We start from the raw sequence: 13,442 nt of genomic DNA on the forward strand, positions 1-13,442 counted from the left end.
CAGATAAGAAAAAGCCCCCAAGGCGGCCGGAAAAAAAAAAAAAAATAATAGAATGCACTTACGCTGGTCTCCGTGTCTCAAAGAGGGTTAGTAGTATCTGGATCACACTGACTATGGCAGAATCATTCTTCTCTTTGTCAAAGATGTTTGACAGCAACTGCTCTACTGTCTCTTGTCTAAAAAGGAAGACAAACAGTCCATTCAGTACTACAGCATTAGCGTGCCTGAAACTAGAGCTCAACTTTAATCCCTCCAAAAATGCCACCTTCCAGAAAGTCACTAGAAAGAACTGTATTGACATGGACAAACTCACTTCTCCAGTGTGGCCAGCAGAGGGTCAGGCTCTGAGCAGCCCTGCACCTGGAACATTTGATCTCTGCTCAGTCGAATGATCTCACAGAGCGACTGGGACGCGTTTGAGTGTCTCTGTGTGGAGGGAACAAGCATTTACTGTTACGTAGCTAGCAAGCAGGAATAGGTCATCAGGACTCAACAATAAGGGCTGGTCAGAAATGCAGTCCAATTGTTTGTTTTTTTTAACTTTCAATCCCAACATTTTCACTAGCTTTAATCACAAAAATATTAAAATTAAACATAAAAATGTATTATTTTTAAAAACAACAACAATTTTATATTTAATTGCCTTTTTTCCCCTTTTTTTCCCTCCAACTTTGAAAAATTAAATCTAAATTAAATAAAAAATAAAGTAAGTTGTTTTTCTTATAACATTGCTTTGTTGGGCGTCACTTACATCCTCATCTTGTGATGGTTGTACCATGTCAACCAGCCGCTGTATAACTTTCTCTTCATTTAGCCACTGCAAGAGAGGAGATGAAGAGGAAACTGTGAGGTGGTATTAACGATGACAGTGAGTGGATTAAATGACTAATCTGTGTTGAATTTCCTGCTGTATTCAAATGAAAACATCCATATCTACAAAACTAAAAATCGTGCATGCACAAAGCCAAACCGATTTTTACCCCAACAAAATAGACACACAACATCATGAAAACCTTTCTTGTAGGTATGAAAACTCACATTTAATACATCTTGTCTAAGCTGCTGTGGCTCGATGCAGGTGAGCATCCTGAGCAGGAGGTCCATAATAGCCGAGGTCCCTATGTGTTTGATCATCAGATCCACAAAGTCTTCCCTCTTCCTGAGGAACTCCACGATCTAGATGCAAGACAGGAGATTTAGTTCACTTGTACGCATCCATATGAACACAATCCAGTATGTCTGATGACGTACCTGCTCTGGTTTCCTCCCAATGAGGATGCTCAGGACCTTGCTGAAGAAACTGGCTAGCAGCGGATTGAGGGGAGGCTCGTTCTGCAGGAAGCTGTAGAGTTTCATCAGTAAACTTTCATCTTCACCCAGCCTGTCATTGATCTGGCTAACATCTGAGGTCAGAAGTTCACAGGATATGTTGGGATACCTTTACATAAAAAAAGAAACAGTCATGAGGAAGCTTAGCACAGCAATTTTTTTTTAGAACAAATGTTTTTGAGCAAGCATCAAACATGTTATTCTCACTTGTATTTGATCTTCTCCTCCACATCGTCATTGGGCTCCTGAGTGATGTAGCCCACAAGATCCTCCATGCACTGTGGCCTCACCAGGAAGTCCACGAGCTTGTGGTTTTGTGCCTTGCACTCCTGTAAGACATCCTCTTCGTCCATCACCTCAGTCAGCGTAACGTCTTCCTTCTCCAGGAGCGTGTCAATGTGGGACGTCGTGTGCAGATCAAACTTCCAAAACATGGTGCTGCTTAAGAAAAAATAAATGGGAGGGAGTGGTTTTCAGATACATAAACTGAAAATTAGGTTTTACTTATCTAGGAGTTTTTGGTGAGTTTTGCATTATCATTATGACTGAAGATGTTACATTTGAAAAGTGACTATGAAAAAGCTTACCTGAGTGAAGCAGAGACCAGAGGGTAAAAACTCTGATTAAAAATAAAATAATGCTTGTGCTCTTTGGGACTTCTGTCCCATTACAGGCACCACAGGCGGTAGAAACTGGACAGACCCTTAAATAAAGGACACATGCAGCAGAAATGTCTTCTGCCACAGCAAAAACGCTCAACACACACCTGCAACAGAGAACAAACAGGAAAAAGAGGGTTATACATAACATATTAAGCATTTGTATAAAAAAAAATTTAAAAAAATTCAAATGTATCTCTCAAAGATTAGTCACTTCTATAAACAGACCTGCCCGATTCTGATGATTACTCTCACAAATGGTCAATACTAGCCACAACATTAAAAACAAATACATATTACAAAACACATGCTGCTAACAATAACAAGAGACATTTACCAGTTTGCCAGGATCTCAAATAGACATTAAACAAACAACAACTTCCATATGTGGAATTCATTCTAATTCTATGAATAGAGCCTGATTTAATACAGAAACAATGCACCAGTTTACAGTGACAAAACAAGCGGTAGTTTGAAAGTTTAAAGAAAACCAAGAAAACCAAACAAGTTCCTTGTGACGTTGACAACCTAGCAACACAACAAATACAGTTGCACTCTCACCAGACAAACTCCTCTGATCGGTCGTTAACAATTATTAACTCATTCCACACATGATTGTGGTTTTGAGTTAGAAATTGTGGATTCATTTTATTTTTGTGTGTTCTTCTTACAAGGAAAGTGTACATAATTTCTAACATAAGATAGTTATGTCGGGTTAAATCCAAATGTCCATTTGACAGCTCTGCCATCAAATTGCTATAATCGGAGACATCAACATACACAGCTATGCATTATTAAGGGTAGCCAAGAGACTATTTTTCCAGTCTAAACGGTGGATGGATGCACACCACAGAGGTGAAAGGTTACCAAGCTGGCAAGCAGCCATCTTGACTTTCATGAATGGCTATGAGGAAGGAAAGCTTATTAATAGACTAAAGGGGGTTGGGCTAGGCTCACCCGAAAGAGCTTTGGCATCGGCCTACTTCTATTCTCCAGCAAACATGCTTTTCGCCAACTTACAGAATTTTAAAAACATTGACAAACAACCCAAAATTCGTCCTAAAAGAGCTTTTGCTGTAAAAGTTCTGGTGCTATCAACATCAGATTTAAAATAACAAGCGTTAAAATATTAAACTGCACAATGACATTAACTTGGAAGTTTGATATAGATACAATGTTGATTTTTCAATTCAAAAGTCTGTGGCCAAATTACTAAACAGAACTTCTTTAAATCTGTATTAACCTCCATTGAACATAAGATATAAGCATTAATTATCACTGCTATTGCACAAATAAAGTATCCATTAGTGAAACAGTTTGGGGGGATGGGGGAGGGTTGTACTCACACAGGCTATGAACTGTCATTTTTAATTAATGATAATACTGATACAAGGTATTTATACATAACAATAATAATCTTAACACAAAAATCAGGGTCACTATTTTAAACATTAAATTGATCAAAACTGACAGTGTTAATTTTTTCCTATACTTCTATTTCTGTATATAGTACATTATTTAAAAAAATGCTTTATTATATTAGTGTTATATTACATCCCTACTGTGTTATTCCTATGTATGTCTGCACTATCATGTATGTCTGCACTATGTTTGTACTTTCTTCTACACTGGAAGCTCCTGTTGTCAAGTCAAATTCCTTGTGTGTGTAAACATACTTGGTAATAAAGCTCTTCTGATTCTAATTCTGAATAAAAATTATATTACACACATATGCATGAATATACACAGATCTTTTAAACTGGAAAAAAATTCACAGTATTAGTTTTTTTACTGAATTGATCAAATAAAAATGCAGCCTTTGTGAGCATAAGGGGCTTCTTTCAAAAAAATTTTTTTAAATCTTACTGACTCAAATCTTTTGAACAGTGGTAGTAAGTGTTTGTTTGCCACAAAGTATATTTTGGTCATCCCATTAAAAATTTAATTTAAACTGGATCATTTTAGAGCATTAAAGTGCTGGAAATAGTTGTGTGAAATGCTTGAAAGTCATTGAAAAGTGCTTGAATTTCTCTCTCAAAAGGTAGTACAAACCCTGAAATGAATATGCATTCGACTATTTCTACCACGTCAGCGCTGTTTATAACAGAGAATACTGTGCAGAATTTGAATGATTCTCACTAGATCTCGCAGCAATCATTGTGCGGCGAATTCAAACGCTTCTCACTGGATCTCGCAGCACTGTTGCATTTGTGCAGTAACAGTGCCGCGAAATCAACTTTGGATCCAGAGTAAAGCTGTTCTGAGCTCGGACAAGTTTGTTTGCGTCGCGGTCCGAGCTGCGCAGCCGAAACGTAGCGCGGTTTAGTTTAGTTGGTCAGTCTGGAACCCTGCATGGCATACTTTTGGCAAATAAAGATTCTGTGACTGGATAAGGATTTTCAAAAAAAAAGCATGCATTACTTTTTCATCTTTAAAGTCAAAAAATTTCACGTGCAGTGAAATTTGACTGGTGCTAAAGGCTCAATTCAATGTTCCATGTCAACGTAACTTGGTTGTGAAGTACATCTTGACACTTGCACTGAATGTCAACCATTTATAACACCTTATACCACAACTAAACTTCGATTTACTGGTTTCTTCCTTCCTCGCATAGCTTTTCCTGACATTTACATTCAGTCCAAGTCTTTCCAGGTTCACGTTGGCAACTTTATCTAGTGTAAAAGGTCAAAGAACACCGCACTACTAGATCACCTGTACCATTCAGCTTGAGTAACTCTGAGCTGAAGAAAATCCTCAGGGGCAATAAAAAGTGTTGCCAAACCTCTCCAGCATCCCAGAGGCCACAAAAACAATGCCGCCGCCGCCACCACAAGTCCTCCGGTTGCACTCAGAATCGTGTCTGCAAAGATGATCTGCCTGAGTGGACCATAAAAATGTGCTGCCATGTCAAACCAACTAGACTGTTTACAAGAGTGAGCGATCTGCTCATGCTAACAGTCTTCTAGGAGCTTTCACATGCAATCACATCCCACAAAACTAGAAATAAACAGCCGTAAGATTTTAGTGGTGTTTATATGGATGTGCCAAAATAAAGGCAAATACAGAGATGTGATCAGTACATGCTGTAAACAGCTCGACAGAGATTGAGGACTCGGTTTTCAAAATTTATAATGAAATTACATATTATATTAGAAAAATCAAACCTAAACTTCGATGATCCTTATAGAACACATTAATAACAATTGTATATGACAGCAGTCCTGGTTTCAACATATAATCTTAAAAACAGAATTAACATTTCCAGACGGGTTTTCTGTTGGTGTTTTTGGCTGTCTCAATCCCCAGTGAACTACCTACCTAGACAGCATGTTGGAGCACCACAAGAGCGTTTGAATATTCCAATACAACCTTCATATGCTTTTACATTGGTCAAAAACGTTGTCTATGTGTACAACTCACTAGGTTTTGCCTTTGTGTCTCACTTTCTGAAGTTTTTCGGTATGTCGGGCCCCGGCATTAGCCGACACTGAGCTTCCGCCGGAACAATATTACAGATTTGACACTTTCTTAGAGTCTGGGCTGGTTTAAATACGTAGTAGTCCCGCTAAATGTGAGAAAACATCTGTTAAATGAGAGAAAAGGCTGGAAATTTATGCTGTTCTGACTCGGCAAAACAGAGAAGTGGTAACTAGCAAACGCTAAGCTAACGGAGACACACACAACACAAATACGTACCGATTAAGAAAGCGGAATCCTGCCAAAGCCCGGCATGAAGACTGGCGAACCTTTACATAAAACGGTCACCGGAATAAAAACGAAAAATGGGGCGAGGTATGATAGAATGAGCCGTTTATAACAGATTGTGACAGGCGCGAAAAGAGAGACCATCAGAGTTCACTTTTCAAGATGGCGGCATTATCAACTTCAACAACCCCAACCCCCACCTGAGGTAGAGGAGCTGTCAATCAAACCCCACTGCTGCGCGCTGATTGGCTACAGTGGGTGTCAATTATAGCTGGTCGTGTTTGTTAATCTCGGACTGTGTGGGGTAAATCTTTGATTTATAAACGCCACGAAAACAAAGATCATCTTTACAAACGTATGCTCTTTGTCGGAATTAAAGAAATGACACAATTATACATTTTATAAGCAATATTTAAGTGAAACTGAATCATTAGACTCAACCACAGCAGTTAAGGCCAATAGAATTTAGTTGGATTAAAAATCCCTCGTCTGATTGGATCGCGAGAATGTCAATCAAGTACCGATTTCAAAACGCACATATTGCTTTATCTTACCTTCTTTGTGAGAGCCTGTCCCTTGAACGGATTCCTTACATTTCAACATATCCAAAACATAAAGACGACGCGGTTATAGTTTCTTCACAATGTTGAACAAAGCAGCCCGTTCAGTGTCGCTTTCAGAATGGCCTTAACTGGCTCGTTATTTGCAACGCCCTAGCAACAATAAGACGTCACGGTGATTGACATTCCGGTGGTCCAATCAGCTTCGAGTGCATGAACCACATATTACTGAATGGAGCATCCAGTTCGCCTCAAGAAAGGCTTTATTTCAGCACAAACTCGATTACATAAAACAGGAGTTTAATTCACATCAAGCTATATCATATAAAATAAGTGTGTTTAAAGGCTATATATATGTATATGTATGTATATATGTGGATAGTTGACAGAAATAAATTCATTTGAAATGAAAGGCATTATTTCAAATGGCAAACCAACATGAAATTGATTAGGCCTACATAAAACTAGTTTAATTTATATATGAATTATAGACATATAATATTAAATATGCATGTTTTTAAAGTTAAATCAGCTGAAAATCAGCCAGTTTGTCTAAATGTGACACATTTAGCATTTTATATAATTATTTATTGGTGATTTATCTCTTTAGGAGAACCTTTCTATAGCTTTTATACGTGTTTAAGTGTTTGAATTTCTTGCGCCCATTGATAAAATATGGGTCAAGAGGTCCGGGGCGCATCTCTGTGCAGACAGGCAATTACGGGTTTAGTGTAGCATGCCAAATAGGATCTGACGTGTGACCCTTATGTTAAATGTGATGCATAAATCTACAGCGTCAGGCTGTGGAACTGATGTGTTACAGCTGATGACGGCTGTATTTCAGACATGCGAGATCTATTCTGTGCTGCATGTTCCATAAGCATAACAAAATCTGCAGTGGATTCATTGTATAGAGCAAAAGCAGCCAGATGTAATTTTTCTCATATGGGTCAAATTAACCCTATGATTCCACTGTGTTTCGGATTACAGACTGCCATGTGGGTTTCTATGACAAAAACCATGATTTTACTAAAAAAGTCAAACATGTGCATATGATTGTCTAACAAAATCCTGCCTCTACTAATCAAAGATCATGTCATGAAAAGTGTGTAAACTAAATGTGGGCTTCTGGGGCCGTGGGAAAGATGTTTCTCATGTCATCTTTCATCAACCTTTTTGCAATTTTTGTATTTTATTAGACATTATTTATTATGTTTATTAACTGGTCCCCACAATTTTCAGGGTTTATTGTCTTTATAGGAACCTTTGGTACCCCGCAATTGAGGCCAAACGTGGCCCAACACACTTTTTTTTTTTTTTTTTTGAACATATAATGTGGGTTTCTATGACAAAAACCATGATTTTACTAAAAAAGTCAAACATGTGCATATGATTGTCTAACAAAATCCTACCTCTACTAATCAAAGATCATGTCATGAAAAGTGTGTAAACTAAATGTTGTGGGCTTCTGGGGCCGTGCGAAAGATGTTTCCATGTCATCTTTCATCAACCTTTTTGCAATTTTTGTATTTTATTAGACATTATTTATTATGTTTATTAACTGGTCCCCACAATTTTCAGGGTTTATTGTCTTTATAGGAACCTTTGGTACCCCGCAATTGAGGCCAAACGTGGCCCAACACACTTTTTTTTTTTTTTTTTTGAACATATAATCAGAAGATCCAGGATGCTGACGTGCTTTCCCTCCTGACATGTGTTCTCACGTGCCTTTTTTCCAAGCCGTGTTTTTAGCTCCTCTACTACACGGCTCATAAACAAAGACAGACAGATGGTTACATGGAGGGGTGTCGACATCATCTCCCCTCCCCCTCAGCCCAGTCAGGAGCCTCACAACATGTGTTCACTTCTGTCAAGTGCTGAAGACAGGCCTTTGAGATGAAAAATGAGAAAGGAGAGTGTACATTTAGTTCCCAACTGCTGTATACAAGCTTTGGGCCAGGGGCCTCTGTGAAGTGACATTTGTGATACATTCATAAAATGATGGATACATTATGAAGTTATTTTTCAGTGTACTACTCACTGATGCCATTTATTTGAAACATAGTTTGTTCTGCAGAGAGCATAATCCAATTTTTAATAAATGCATGCAAAACTCTTATGCAAGTAATTACCTGCATTTATGCAAAAATTACCTGAGTGAATTTTTAGCCCCAAAATAAATACATGTAAATGTGAAAAGGGAAAAATAATTAAATTATTTACATTAGTATTTATGAATAAGTGACCTGTTTTTATACTGAATTAAACTATTTCTGTATAACAATAATGAGAAATTGTAAAATGTTAAAAATAGGCTTATATACTGTATTTATTTATGTTATTTACGTCTAAATTAATAAAACCTTTTTGTTTTATTTAAATCTATTTTACTTTATTCTATTTGTTGTATTTGTATTTGTCTCTATATAAAATTATTACTATTATTATTATTATTATTGTTGTTGTTGTTAGTTAGTTATTATTTTACATATTTATTTTATATTACATTCTATATTTGTGTATCACAAACAAGAAAAAAATGAGAAAACAATTAAATAAAATATATTTTAAATAAAATATGAAGTACACACACACACACACACACACTCAAACACACACACATACACATTTCCCATTACTGTTATACACAAATATTATATGTGCATCACAGTAATTAGAAATAAATGAAACATATTTTTTATTTATTAAATTAATTTAAATCTATCTATCTAATGTGTATATATATATATATATATATATATACACATACATATATATAATGTATATATATATATAACATATATAAGTTATTAATTAAATTAATTTCAATTTAAGTGTCATTCATTTAATTTTAATATATTATTTTAGGGTGAAAAATGACACTAAGATTGAATACTCAGGAATAAGGTATAATTATGAGTGGTCAGGAGGGCCATCCAAACCTCTTTTATAACAGTTTCAGTTTTTTCCACATGAGGGCAGCAGAAGACAAAAAACAGGTTCAGTTTTTTCCACATGAGGGCAGCAGAAGACAAAACTCCTGAAATCCCGATCGAACTCCTGATCAAACGCACATTTATTTTATTACCCTAGCATGCAATTCCACCACAGCAATGTCACATTCAACAATAACATTTCATAACGCTCTGTTTAGAGTGATCCAAAGTGTTTCTGCATTCTTGCTCATGTTTGTTGGGTTACCACTGGACTGAGACGCACTTTGCTCAATTCAATTAACAATAGCTTTATTGAAGCCTAGGGCTCCTCGTTCACTGTAAGTATGGGATTGGAAATAACACTTGCCTTCAACAAGCCAGGAATCCTTAAATAGAAAGTTATATGCCTAAATATAAGAATAACGACAAGCACCATAATGTTAAAAGACGACAATAATATTACATTTCTTAAAATAGAACCTTTATTATATATAAAAATGCTTTTGATACAAAAATTGTCATAAGTGTGCATTATATGAGGCATTTTTGTACACAAAACAAAGACATTGGTGGTGCACCAAAAAGCTCCTCGGTGTGAGTGGATGGGACGATCCAGACAGATTCAGTCTGCCAAAGTGGTATAAAAATCCAAATAAACTCCATTCAGTCACATTCCCAATGAAAAGTATGTTACCTTGAACACATATGTTAGCTTGAAACATAACCTGCATCATCTGTTAAAAACTGGTCTTTGTTGAGTTTTCTACAATGGCTATTTTATTTAATCTAATATTTGCCTTTAAAGACACTGTTTTATGTCTTTTCGCATGGCTGACTGTAAAAACACAACTAATGTAATCAGTCCGAGTTGAGAGGAAAACTCATTTTGTATCTGCTTCTACATCTATAATTCTACATGCACGTCTAATTTCCGTAAATGCTCAATTTGGCAAGAAGAACAAATATTTCAAGATGGTTTTGATCAAACAGACATAAAATGTGTGCTACAAAACCCGAAAACACAAATCTACTCTTTTGAAATAACATTTTAAAGAGGAAAATAGTTTGATTCTTCAACTTTACCAAAAGTGGGGGGGAAATAAATCTTAATTTCAATTTCAAAACACACTTTTCTAAATTGCATTAAAAAAGCAGTTTGTTACCACATTATCATGGTAAGATTAACCACATATCCTTGTTCAAATCATAGCTTAGTTTTACTGTATTATTATTACTATAATTATTAGTTTAGTTTTTTACAAAACACCTACAATGAGTTCAGTTCATGAGATGTGATCAAATCCATGTAGTTCACTACAAAGCAGGTGACTTTCTGACCTTTAAAGAGATAGTTCACTAATATGAACACTTTGTCATCATTTACTCACCCTCATGCTGTCCCAAACCCTTATGACCTTCTTTCTTATGTAGGACACAAAATGAGACGTTTAGCAGAATGTCAAAGCTGCTCTACAATAGAACTGAATGATGACCATTGCTACCTAAGTCAATAGACTTCTTCAGAAGACTTGGAATATAGCGGAAAAGTCTCATATGATGCTTTTTTGACTGGCCCCCATCCACTTTTATCATGGAAAAGAGCAGCTTGGACATTGTCCTAAATGTCTCCTTTAATGATTTACAGAAAAAATGCAAGATTTTAATTTTTAGTCGAACTGCCCCTTTAAAACGGAAGTCTAAACAAGACAATATCTCCTTCAAAGTAATGGCGTTTCACATGTAGATTCAGATATGACTATACACAACCGAAGAGATTAATAACAATTTTACAATGGTCTATGGTCAGTTCTCATTATAGAAACAAAACATTTTAGCTGGCTGTTTTCATTTGTCATTATTTACAGTAAAAGATGTATGTACAATAGCAGCAAACACACTTTTGGTAAACAGGACAAACCAAACATATGCTTGGAATCGTATCATATTCACATAGAACATAATCAAAACAACACCTCGTGGCCATTACGAAAAAAATTAATTATTTACTTAATTACACATATGTACAACTACTCCGCAGCGGATGATTTTGGTGTCATTTTGACAATTTGGTTTGCATTTAAACTCCTTTTTAAGTGGTATTATGAAAAAAGAAAGATGATTAAATCATAACCATATTGAAACAATATATGTTCGTATGCTCTGACATATTGAAGAGCTTGTAACAATAAGGGGGGCACTTATTAAAAAAGATCATAATACAATTCACTCGTGCAAGCACCGTCCTGGCACGACCGCTTTACATTTATTCAGGAAGAAACCCTTTCCCGCTCCTCCCTGAAAAGCTGAAATGTTTCTTGAACAAAGCATGTGGAAAATAAAATAAAATCTTTGTTTCTTCTTTTAAAACTATGTACAAAGCGTGGCTGTTTGCCGGGTGTCATGAGGAGTCCGTGCAGGGCGAGGGGGGCGGGGGGCACAGGTGGAAGTAGCTGCGTTCAGTGGAGGGCGAGGGTGGGCAGCTCTCCTCCGCTGACATGTACTGGCTGCGTGGGGTGGGGGGTGGAGGGTAGGGGTCAGAGTCTGAATTGAGGTCCATGTAGTACTTGTTGCTTTTCCAGCGGCTGGTGGTGTAGTCGCTGTCACACACGTCTGTGCTGCAGGGGGTGGTGGGCGGCGCGACCCCTCGATTCAAATACGGTCTGTGGAGGGCAAACATTTAGAGATCAGGAACTTGAGCTTGAGATATTTGACCTGTCTACCCATCTGCAACCCCATTACCTATGCATTTATTCAACTATTCCTTCATAATTCAGCATAGATCTCTTAACATATTTGAGCTATCTACCCACATACCTACCCTACCACTCCAAATATTTAAGCTATCTACCCACCTACCAGCATTTCTACCCTATCATTCCAGATATTTGAGCTACCTACCTACAGAACAACCCATCTACCTAATTACCAGCATATTAACCCTACCACATTAGATATTTGAGCTATCTACCCACCTCTCAGCATATCTACCCGACCATATCTACATTCCCATCTATTAGCATATCTACCCTACCATACTAGAAATGTGAGCTATCTGCCTAACTACAGGTGTTAAAGCAAAAAAAAAATATTTTGACTGAAAATTTTTCCTCAGCCAAACCCCATTCCACAGCCATACCTGTCACACACCCAGTTTTTTTCTTCTTGTAATTAGGAGCGCTTGTCCTCCTAATTTAAAAAAATAGAAGCACTTTTTTTTTTTTTACGTTTAATGAGGCTAAGAGGTGGCATGAGTGTAATTAAATTCATGTGGAGATTAATGTTTTAAATATAAAATTTTAAATACAGAAATATTAAATGATTTAAATAACTGAAATTATACGCTAAAAATTAAACTGAATGAAATACTTTATGAATGGGTAATCATCAATCACTGACTCACTAGAATTGTTCAAAAACGCACTTTCGTTCATGAATGAAACACCGCTGTGTTTGCTTTTAGAGATGCGCAGCGGCTCAGCTGTTACTTGATTTGGAACTATTTTCGTTGATGAAATAGAGCAAAATCAGGCAGTACTTGTTTACTGAACTGTTGTATTAAATTAATATCACATTTGCAAACTCCCTTAACAATTATTAAAAGCTGTCACTCTCCTTATCACGATCTGTGGGCACACAGAAAATGAGAGCGCGTGAGTGAGTTCTCAAGACTCAAAAGCACGTGCAAATGATACGTTCCGTCATCTGCCATCACGTTATAAGCGCGAAACCTGCGGGAATGAGTAGAATTGTTATTAACAGCCGCAATCCCACGCCAAAATTCAAGTTCTGCTCTGTGTTCTCTGCTAATAACCCGCCTGTGAATGATGTGAGCGGCGTCACTATGTTGTCATGAGAAGCTGCAGCCGTGGCGGGGATGACTTTTGGTGTGCCGGCAGAACAACAACGTGCTACATGTTTCTTTTCCCTCATTTTTTCCAATTGACGAAAATCCGTCATAGCGACGGAAAACTTTAATCCCTGTAACTATCTACCTAGCTATCAGCATTTCTACCCTACCATACAATATATTTGAACTATCTACCTAACTATCAGTATATTTACCCAACCATAGTAGATATTTGAGCCATCTACCTACCTTCCCATCTACCAGAATATCTACCCTACCATTCCAGATATTTTGGGTATCCACCTACCTTCCTACCTATCAGCATATCTACCCTACCATACAAGATATTTGATTGATCTATCTATCTATCTATCTATCTATCTATCTATCTATCCATCCATCCATC

At 36.9% G+C, this 13,442-nt stretch overlaps 2 protein-coding genes across 10 annotated transcripts in view; both read right to left on the bottom strand.

Annotated features, from left to right (window-relative positions):
• ppp6r3 (protein phosphatase 6, regulatory subunit 3) overlaps nucleotides 1-6,392 on the bottom strand; it is a 16,613-nt gene extending 10,221 nt beyond the window's left edge. For 5 of the 9 annotated variants that reach the window (XM_016441063.1, XM_016441062.1, XM_016441060.1 and 2 more), the window contains exons 1-8: nucleotides 5,685-5,883; nucleotides 1,917-2,095; nucleotides 1,537-1,770; nucleotides 1,252-1,438; nucleotides 1,039-1,176; nucleotides 752-817; nucleotides 314-426; nucleotides 63-176 (exon numbers count right to left, since the gene is read on the bottom strand). In XM_016441063.1, coding sequence (XP_016296549.1) covers nucleotides 63-176; nucleotides 314-426; nucleotides 752-817; nucleotides 1,039-1,176; nucleotides 1,252-1,438; nucleotides 1,537-1,763 — 845 coding nt within the window. In that variant the 5' untranslated portion in view covers nucleotides 1,764-1,770; nucleotides 1,917-2,095; nucleotides 5,685-5,883. Of the gene's footprint in view, nucleotides 1-62; nucleotides 177-313; nucleotides 427-751; nucleotides 818-1,038; nucleotides 1,177-1,251; nucleotides 1,439-1,536; nucleotides 1,771-1,916; nucleotides 2,096-5,684; nucleotides 5,885-6,247 lie in introns of those variants that run through there. The other 4 variants (XM_016441065.1, XM_016441064.1, XM_016441058.1 and 1 more) reach the window with 3 other exon arrangements.
• A 3,894-nt stretch (nucleotides 6,393-10,286) lies between these two features.
• LOC107654131 (low-density lipoprotein receptor-related protein 5-like) overlaps nucleotides 10,287-13,442 on the bottom strand; it is an 85,679-nt gene continuing 82,523 nt past the window's right edge. Inside the window, exon 24 of the mRNA XM_016441066.1 lies at nucleotides 10,287-11,849. Coding sequence (XP_016296552.1) covers nucleotides 11,588-11,849 — 262 coding nt within the window. The 3' untranslated portion in view covers nucleotides 10,287-11,587. The remainder of the gene's footprint in view (nucleotides 11,850-13,442) is intronic.

The sequence above is a fragment of the Sinocyclocheilus anshuiensis genome, unplaced genomic scaffold, assembly GCF_001515605.1.
Source record: "Sinocyclocheilus anshuiensis isolate Anshui unplaced genomic scaffold, SAMN03320099.WGS_v1.1 scaffold115, whole genome shotgun sequence".
Lineage (NCBI taxonomy): Eukaryota > Metazoa > Chordata > Actinopteri > Cypriniformes > Cyprinidae > Sinocyclocheilus > Sinocyclocheilus anshuiensis.